The sequence below is a fragment of the Elephas maximus genome, chromosome 12, assembly GCF_024166365.1.
Source record: "Elephas maximus indicus isolate mEleMax1 chromosome 12, mEleMax1 primary haplotype, whole genome shotgun sequence".
Classification (NCBI taxonomy): Eukaryota; Metazoa; Chordata; class Mammalia; order Proboscidea; family Elephantidae; genus Elephas; species Elephas maximus.
The window spans coordinates 69,316,676-69,327,058 of NC_064830.1; the positions used below are offsets into that span (position 1 = coordinate 69,316,676).

The following is a 10,383-nucleotide window of genomic DNA, read 5'->3' on the forward strand; positions in this document are numbered from 1 at the left end:
TGTCTGTGCTGGCTGCCTCTCTGGACTGTGCGGGAGGCAGCTGGGAGGGGATGCAGGGCCCACGAGGGTGGCAGACAGAGTGCTGACATCACAAAGGGGCTCCTGGAGCCCTCCCCCCAGCACCTGAGCCTGGACCGACACCTGACTGAAACCTTGGCCACCAGCAGGGCAGGGAGGCCGACGCCAGGTCCCTCCATGCCTTGCCCACCAGGGTGCTTCCTCCCTCTGTCTCCCTTTGCCTTGGTGAAAGTCCAAATTTTGTGATGGTCACACAACATTGTGAATGTGCTAAACATCACTAAATTGTACACTTTAAAATGGTTGATTTTGTTACATGAATTTCACCTTGATTTAAAAAAAAAATTCAAATTCCAAATGAAAAATACAAAATCCTCTTTTTAGCTGGGATGAGAGTTGGAAACAGGAGGGAAACTGTTAACAATCTGTGACAATGGGGTCAGAGTGGAAGTTATCTTCAGGTGGGACACAAGGGAACCTGCTAGGAGCTGGAAATGCTTTGTTGCTTGATCTGAGCAATGCTTACATGGGTGTCATCATAGGGAATAGTACATCCAGCTACACACTTATATAATAAAACTGGAAAAGGACAAAAAAAACAAAACCCTTGTAACTCCTTCAGGGACTTGAAAAATGTGGTCCTCTAAAATCACCCTTCAGAAAGCAGCAGCTCCTAAGCGTTTTGGGGGCCACAGATCTCTCGGATGACATGATGACACTGCCCCTTTGCAAGGCTACGTGTGCTCATACAACACAATTTCAGCATGGGGGGGGTGGTTAAGGGCTATGATTTTAAGGGGATTTGGCCATTTCTGAGCACTAGGAATCCATTTTCTAACATGTGAGTCAGATCTTGCCAATTTCCTGTCCTAAATCCCCAGTGGTGTCTGTGGTAGGCTATTCTCAGGCCCCCTAAAATATCCTCGTCCTAATCTCTAAACCCCACATGTCTATCAGTTTGTCATACTGTGGTGGCTTATGTGTTGCTGTGATGCTGGAAGCTATGCCACCAGTATTTCAAATACCAGCAGGGTCACCCATGGTGACCAGGTTTCACCAGAGCTTCCAGACTAAGACAGACTAGGAAGAAGGACCTAGCAGTCTACTTCTAAAAAAATTGGCCAGTGAAAACCTTATGAATAACAACGGCACATTGTCCGATACAGTGCTGGAAGATGAGCCCCTCAGGTTGGAGGGCACTCAAAATATGACTAGTGAAAAGCTGCCTCCTCAAAGTAGAGTTGACTTCAATGACATGGAGGGAGTAAAGCTTTCGAGACCTTCATTTGCTGAGAAGGTATGCTCAAACTGAGAAGAAAAAGCATCAAAGATCCATTCATAGTTGGAACCTGGAATGTGTGAAGTATGAGTCTAGGAAAATTGGAAGCCGTCAGAAATGAAATGGACCGCATAAAGATTGATAGCCTAGGCATTAGTGAGCTGAAATGGACTGGTATTAGCCATTTTGAATTGGACAATCTTATGGTCTACTATCCCGGAAATGACAAATTGAAGAGAAATGGCATCACATTCATCGTCAAAAAGAACATGTCAAGATCAGTCCTGAAGTACAGTGCTGTCAGTGATGGGATAATATCCATATGCCTACAAGGAAGACCGGTTAATACCACCATTATTCAAATTTATGCACCAACCACTAATGCCAAAGATGAAGAAATTGAAGATTTTTACTAACTTCTGTAGTCTGAAATTGATCAAACATACAATCAAGATGTATTGATAATTATTGGTGATTGGAATGCGGAAGTTGGAAACAAAGAAGGGTTGGTAGTTGAAAGATATGGCCTTGGTGACACAAAAAACACAGTACATCACATAATAGAATTTTGCAAGACCAACAACTTCTTAATTGTAAATACTTTTTCAACAACATAACCCAGTGCCGTTGAGTCGATTCCAACTCATAGAGACCCTATAGGACAGAGTAGAACTGCCCCCTAGAGTTTCCAAGGAGCGCCTGGCGGATTCAAACTGCTGACCCTTTGGTTAGCAGCTGTAACACTTAACCACTAGGCCACCAGGGTTTCCTTTGAACAATGTAGACGGCGACTATACACATAGACTTCGCCAGATGGAATGCACAGGAATCAAACTGACTGTATATATCTGTGGAAAAAGACGACAGAGAAACTCAGTATGATAAGTCAGAACAAGGCCAGGGACCAACTGCAGAACAGACCATCAGTTACTCATATGCAGGTTCAAGTGGAAGCTGAAGAAAATTAGAGCAAGTCCACGAGAGCCAAAATACAACCTTGAGTATATTCCACCTGAATTTAGAGATCATCTCAGGAATAGCTTTGACTCATTGAACACTAATGACCGAAGAGCAGACAAATTGTGGAATGACATCAAGGACATCATACATGAAGAAAGCAAGAGGTCATTGAAAAGACAGGGGAGAAAATAAAGACCCAAATGGATGTCAGAAGAGACTCTGAAACTTGCTCTTGAATGTCAAGTAGCTAAAGTGAGTGAAAGCAATGGTGAAATAAAAGAGCTGAACAGAAGATTTCAAAGGGTGGCTCGAGAAGATGAACTAAAATATTAAAATGAAATGCACAAAGACCTGAAGTTAGAAAACCATAAAGGAAGAACACGCTTGGCATTTCTCAAGCTGAAAAACTGAAGAAAAAATTCAAGCCTCGATTTGCAATATTGAAGAATTCTACGGGAAACGTATCAAACATTACAGGAAACATCAAAAGAAGACGGAAGGAAGAGCCATAAGGACCAAGTTGGTGGTGCTCTGGAGGCTGAGTGTCTTCTGCGGTTCCTGCAAACCCCGGTTGTCAGACCTGCCCATGTCTCAAAATTTCTCTAGGGCCAGCCAATCCCAGGAGTGCAGCACATTCGCCTGTCCCCCAGCCACCATTCTGGTTCCAAGGCTGCATCTCTCCACTGGACTGGTGAGAGGGTTCTCAGTGTTTTGCTCCTGGGCTTGCTCCCAACTGCTTGTTTGAATCGTTGCTCTGTGATGGACTACTCCCTGGCTGCAGCCCTCACTCTCCATAGTCGCTGGGGTATGGGACAAGTTGTTACTGTCTGTCTGTGCCCATTGGGGATGCATCACAGAAAACTGCCATGGCAGGCCCCCTGGCACTCTCGGCTTTAACCTCTGCTGGCCTTTGTTATTTCAACTATCACGATGTGGGCATCCCCAAAGCTGTTGCCATGCTGCGGATGCTCTGACTTTTTTGACCTAATGCCTTAAAAAATGATTGTCCACCTGTTTGCCTCTCTTCTGTCATGCCATTCAGCTGACCGTAAGGAGGAAATAACAGATACGTCCATTGGTGAGAAACCCTCTTCTCCTAGTCACATGGTTAAATTCAGAATTTAATCTTTGAGGAAAAGGTTTGAGAGGAATTATATTCACAAAATAGTGAGACTGAGTTCCGTATTATGGTGAGACACTGGGATTGCCTCCTAACTTCTTACGAGACTCACAGTGTAACTGAACATCATGTAGGACCTTTAGCATTTTAATTTACCAATCTCTTAACAGGAATTCAGTTTATTACTCTCAGCACATTATGACCAAACCTCCTGCACATTTGTTCTGGGAATGATGGACAATGGGAAAGACTGTTAACTCTTTAAATAAAGATTTTGCAGAAAATTTTTGAAAACTTCTGCCTCTGTGCAGTCGATGCCAGCTGCTGGTAGTTACATGTCCTAGGGATACTTTTAAAATAAGAAAATGCTGATATCTCTCATTACTAGTTTCTAAGTCATAGGAGGAAGAGCTTGGAGAATTTTTTTAATATAGAGAAGTTCCATGTAGAGAAGAGGTCCCCTTGTAGATGTATTACAATATTACAGATTCTAAACTGAGACTTAGCCTTCAAATGTCCTTAAATAGTCTGCCTACAAATAGAAAACTATGATGTAACCAACTGTCATTTTCTTACGTTGGGCATCTCTAATGTGAAATGTATTCTATGAAAATAACAAAAAATTGTAAAATAAAATGCTGTATATATAAAAAAAAATGCTGTATATAAAAATAAGATGGTGAATATACAGAGTCACTGTAGCAAAAAGAAATGATCGATGTTCACCCATTTCAGGAGCTAGCATACTCCTGAGGGAAGAAGTCCAAGCTGCATTGAAAGGAGTGATGAAAAACACAGTTCCAGGAATTGATGTAATACCAATTGAGATGTTTCAACAAACGGATGCAGTACTGGAAGTCCTCACTCGTCTATGCCAAGAAATTTGGGAGACAGCTTCCTGGCCAACCAACTGGAAGACCATATTTGTGCCCATTCCGAAGAAAGATGATCCAACAGAAACGGTTGGAGCAGTACATGGACAGGGAACTGCCAGAAGTTCAAGCCGGATTCAGAAGAGGATTTGGAATGAAGGACATTATTGCTGATGTCAGATGGATCTTGGCTGAAAGCAGAGAATACCAGAAAGATGTTTACCTGTGTTTTATTGACTATGCAAAGACATTTGACTGTGTGGATCATAATAAATTATGGATAACATTGCGAAGAACGGGAATTCCAGAACACTTAATTGTGCTCACGTGGAACCTGTACATAGACTGAGAGAGAGGCAGTCATTCAGACAGAAGAAGGGGATTCTCCATGGTTTAGTCAGGAAGGGTGTACATCAGGGTTGTACCCTTTTACCATGCTTATTCAATCTGTAATGCTGAGGACATAATCCCAGAAGCTGAACTGTATGAAGAAGAATGCAGCATCAGGATTGGAGGACGACTCATTAACAACCTGCGTTATGCAGATGACACCACCTTGCTTGCTGAAAGTGAAGAAGACTTGAAGCATTTACACTGATAAAGATCAAAGACCACAGCCTTCAGTATGGGTTGCACTTCAACATAAAGAAAACAGAAATCTTCACAACTGGACCAGTGTCATGGATTAAATGGTGTCCCCCCAAAATATCTGTCAACTTGGCTAGGTCATGATTCCCTTGATTGATTATGTGATTGTTTACCGTTTTATCTTCTGATGTGATTTTCCTATGTGTTGTGAATCCTATCACTATGATATAATAAGATGGGTTAGTGGCAGTTATATTGATGAGGTCTACAAGATTGGATAGTATCTTAAGCCAATCTCTCTTGAGATATAAGAGAAGCAAGTGGAGAGACAAAGGAACCTCATGCCACCAAGAAAGCAGCGCCGGGAGCAAGGTGCACCCTTTGGACCTGAGGTTCCTGTGCTGAGATGCTCCCAGACCAAGGGAACACTGATGACAAGGACCTTCCTCCAGAGCCAACAGAGAGAGAAGGCCTTCCCCTGGAGCTGACACCCTGAATTTGGACTCGTAGCCCACTAAAAAAGCCTACTAGACAGAGAAAAATTTCTCTTTGTTAAAGCCATCCACTTGTGGTATTTCTGTTACAGCAGCACTAGATGACTAAGACAGCCAGTAAGCAACACCATGATAAATGGAGAAAAAACTGAAGTTGTCAAGGATTTCATTTTCCTTGGATCCGCAATCAATGCCCAGGGAAGCAACAGTCAAGAAATCAGATGATGTATTGCTTTGGGTAAATTGGCTGCAAAATATCTCTTTCAAGTGTTGAAAAGCTTTGAGGACAAAGATGCGCCCGGCCCAAGCCATAGTATGTTCAATCACCTCATACGCATGCAAAAGCTGGGCAATGAATAAGGAAGACTGAAGAATTGATGCCTTTGAATTGTTTGCGAAGAATATTGAATGTACCGTGGACTGCCAGAAGAACGAACAAATATGTCTTGGAAGAAATACAACCAGAATGCTCCTTGGAAGTGAGGATGATGAGACTTAGGCTCACGTACTTTGGACGCATACTCCAGTCCCTGGAGAAGGACATCATGCTTGGTAAAGTGGAGGATCAGTGAAAAGAGGAAGACCTTCAACAAGATGGACACAGTGGCTGCAACAATGGGCTCAAGCATAGCAAAGATTATGAGGATGGGGCAGGACCAGGCACTGTTTCATTCTGTTGTACATGGGGTCAGTATGAGTTGGGACTGACTCTACAACAATGTCTGGAACCTGGGTCTGAGCCTGGAACCTTGGAACCTGGGAACCTTGTAAGGCAAAGACTTTGCAGATGTGACTCAGGATCCTGAGCTGGATTACCCAGCTGGGCCCGATACAATCACAATTATCCTTGAAAGGGAGACGCAGGGAGATTTGACAGAGAAGGCAATGTGACCACAGAGGCAGAGATGGGAACAAGATGTGGCCACAGCCCAGGAACGCCAGCAGCCACCAGAAGCTGGAAGAGGCAAGAAATAGATTTTCCCCTGGAGCCTCCAGAGCAAGGCCCTGCCAACACCTGGTTTTTGGCCCATGATACTGATTTCAAACTTGCAGCTCCAGAACTGTCAGAATAAATCTAAGCCAAGTTCATGTGTCATAGTTCAAGCCAAGTTCATGGTCATAGGAAACTAATGCAGCATCCCACCTCAGACCATTCCAGCCGCCGACAAGGCCTCATGTTCCGACTCCTCCTGCCCCTCGTCCTTTTTGCTTCTGCTCCAACCACACTGACCTCCTTGCTCTTCCTGGAGCACACCCCACCTGCTTCCCATCTCAAGGCCTTCGCTCTTGCTGTTCCCTCTGCTGACACAAGATTCTCCCACAAGCCAGGGTCTTCAGATCTGCCCACATGCCTCCCTGACATGGTCTCCCAGCCACCCAACACCAAGCACTGCCATCCTGCTTTGTGCCCTCGTTGCCCTATAAGGCAGGGACTTGTTCATTGCTGTTAGCTCTCCAGTGCTTTAAAACCGTGCTTGGCACACAGTGAGCTCTGTCAAGACGGCCACAAGGGGACTTCTTTGGACACCTGTGAGAAGTTTGCCCCTCTTTCTTGGAGCAGGGAAAGGTTCAGGTTGAGCCTGGCCTTGGCTAAAAACCTCCGGAGAGGGGACAAGGGAATGGGAAGGTCATCGAGGGCAGTGTAGCCTTTGGCGTTAAAGGCCCAGCATCAAGGCCTGGCTTATAGTGACTGAGCACACCGACAGTGTGCGTGGTGTCCCCATCTCGCCACCCCCTCCCTGGCGCCGTAAGCACAAGGCATCTCGCCCCCTCTGGAAAGCCAGGTGCCCCAGGTGTGCAAAGGAGACTCTGGCAGGCCAGCAAGTTCTTGTCAAGCTTTATTTGGCAGGTGACTTGTGCGCATTTTACTCAGATCTTGTGGGCTCCTTGGCAACTCAGGGTTTGGGCATCCAGTGTGGGGGGATGGCTACAGCCTCGCGTGGTGGTTCTTTGGCAGATGACTTGTCGTTAACTCCTAGCCAGGGGTGATGGGCCCGGGAAGGTTTAGTACCTTCTGCATCTTCTCCTCCTCCTCATCCTTCTGCAGCCTGTTGGGAAAGACAGGTTCTGGTTAAGGGGTGATCTAGGGAGCCGGGGTGGTGAGGGAGCTTGGGTTCTTGGCGGCTGTCACATAGGGTTGTGGTCCCTCGCTTGCCCTGTGTGCAATGGTGCCACAGGGAACGGGAGAGGGGCCAGGTGGGGTGGGGGACCCAGGTGAACCCACCTCTGCGATGCCTGCGCCTGCAGCACCGTCTCCGGCGACTGCGGCAGGAACGTCGCCGCCGTCTGTGGATGCGGTATAGCCTCCTCCGGGAGCAGCGCCTGCGCCTGTAGTGATAGCGGCCTCTGTGGGTCGTTCCGTAGACCTGGTCGCGCTCCGGGCTCAGCCCCTGCTCGGGCTCTTGGTCCTCACATCCTTGCTGCTGCCCAGGGCCCTGCTGCCTGTACACCTGATACCGACGCTCGCTTGGGCTCCTCACGCGGTATCGGACCATCTTGTTCAGAGATTAGGCCACTTGTTGGAGGCTGCAGCTGGCCTTGGGGGAGGAGGAGGGCTGAGGCCTGCCCACCTGCTCTTGGTGTTAATGTTGGTCTGGTTCTTGGGGCTCCCCAGGGGCTCATATATAAAGAGGGCCCCCCATTATGACCTGGCGGCCCTGTTGCATCACTGTCCCCACCCTGCCCAGCACCCTCTGTGATGGCAACAGAGGGCATTGCAGGGTGGGGGACAGCCAGCGGCCCAGGGACCCAGGCTGGCGGCTCCCTTACCTTGCCTGTAAGGCATGTCTCTGGTCCCTTTGAGCAGGTGGGACTCTTGGGCCACAAGAAAGAACATCAGCTTTTTATTTTCCAAACCTAAGTCCTCATCCTGTCCAGCTGCCGGAAGGCCCACATAGTCTTCCCTGAAGTTTCCCCACCTCCCTCTCTCCTCTGGGGCTGTGCCATCATCTGGGGTTGAATACAGCGGCAACGTGTATGGGAGGGGCCGCTGTTACTGGTTATCCACACATTGACTGTTGAAATGGTAATAGTAGTAACTGTAATAGCAAAGGGATAGCCAGTGGTTACCATGGGCTAGAATTTACTCATTTACTTTCCATACATTCATTCACTTACTGTTATCTCCATTTTCTGTGGTGGAAACTGAGGTCCAGAAGACGGTATGTGACTTGCTCAAGGTCACCACCTAATAAGGGGCAGAGCCAAGACTGAGATGAAGGCCATGTGGCTTCAGAGTCCATGTCCTTAACTCTCCACCCCTTCCCAGCCCGGGGGGATTCTTCCCACCTCCAGCATAGTGTCTTTTTCCCTCCAACTCTGACCTTCCCCTGAGACACTCATAATTCTTTGACGATCCCATTAAAGTCCAGAATCAGAACAATAGCACCTGAAAAACCAGTATCTCTTTCATGGAGGGCAAGGAGGGTGTGGTAGACAGAGTAATGCCCTCCCTAAATAAGTGTCCATGTCCTAGTCCCCAGAACTTGTGAATATGTCACCTTACGTGACAAAAGAGACTTTGCAAATGTGATTTAAGATAAGGATTTTGAGATGGGGAGATGATCCTGGAGTATCCAAGTAGCCCCAATGTTACCACAGGGGTCCTTATAAGTGGAAGAGGTAGGCAGGAGAGCCAGAGAGAGAGAGAGATCCAAAGATGCCCTGCTGCTGGCTTTGAGAATGGAGGAAGGAACCATGAGCCAAAGAATGCAGGTGGCTTCTAGAAGCGGGGAAAGGCAAGAAATGGATTCTCCCCTAGAAATTTCACAAGGAATGCAGCCCTGATGACACCTTGATTTTAGTCCAGGGAGACACATGTTGAAATTCTGACTTCCAGGACTATAAGATAATAAATGTGTCTTGTTTTAAACTACTGTTTATGTTAATTTGTTACGGCCACAGTTAAGAACCTAATATTATTGTTGTTTTGTGCCATCAAGCCACTCCCAACTCATAGCAACTTTATAGGACATAGTAGAGCTGTCTCATGGGGTTTCCTAGGCTGCAACCTTTGTGGGAGCAGATGGCCAGGTCTTTTCTCCTGGGGAGCTGCTGACGAGTTCCACCTGCCAACCTTTCAGTTAGCAGCTGAGCACTTAACCATTGCACCACCAGGGATCCTTAAGAACCTAATAAACCAAAAACCAAACCCATTGCCGTAGTGTTGGTTCCGACTCATAGTGATCCTATAGGACAGGGGACTGCCCCACAGGGTTTCCAAGGCTATAATCTTTACTAAAGCAGACTGCCACACCTTTCTCCCTCGGAGCGGCTGGTGGGTTCAAACTGCCAACCTATCAGTTAGCAGCTGAGCGCTTAACCACTGCATCATCAGGGCTCCTTATACAGAGGGTTTAATCTTCCAACCCTCCCAGGAAGCGAGGGGCCACCATTCCACTGGTATTCATATACTGCCTTCGTTTTGGGTACAGATGGATAGATGGATGGATGCTGTCGAATCAACTCTGACTCATGGTGACCTTATGTACAACAGAAAGAAATGTTGCTGTCATCCTCAGTCACGGGCATGTTCGAGTCCATCATGGTGGCTATTGTTCCAATCCATCTCCCTGAGGTCTCCCTTGTCCTAGCTGACCCTCTACCCCAAACATGATGTCTTCCTCTAGCGATTGATCCCTCCTGATGGCATGTCCAAAGCAAGAGAGTCAGAGAGTATTCTATTTTTATCCATAATGTGTTCATTGGCTAATTTTCAAAAGTACCATAGTTTTTTGCAAATAATGTGCCCACGTGAATAACGTGCCCGTGAAAATAATGCATGGGCTTTTGTGGTTGGCAAAAACATATTAACGTGCGTGTTATTTGTATAAAAATGTGGTAGATTACCAGGCCTTTCTTCCTAGGCTGACTTAGTCTGGAAGCTCTGCTGAAACCTGACTGCTGTGGGTGACCCTGATGGCATTTGAAATACTGGTGGCATAGCTGCCAGCGTCTTAGTAACATGCAAACACCACAGTACACTACACAAACTGAAAGACAGGTGGTGGCTTTTTGTGTAAGAAGGTACTTTATTAGTGCTAAAAATACAAT

The 10,383-nt window shown here is 46.5% G+C and overlaps 1 protein-coding gene across 1 annotated transcript; it reads right to left on the reverse strand.

Annotated features, from left to right (window-relative positions):
* Positions 1-7,306: 7,306 nt before the first annotated feature.
* Positions 7,307-7,826, reverse strand: PRM2 (protamine 2). The gene is given in 3 exon segments (XM_049905027.1): positions 7,307-7,333; positions 7,335-7,372; positions 7,556-7,826. Coding segments are annotated over 3 exon segments (336 nt in total).
* Positions 7,827-10,383: the final 2,557 nt, after the last annotated feature.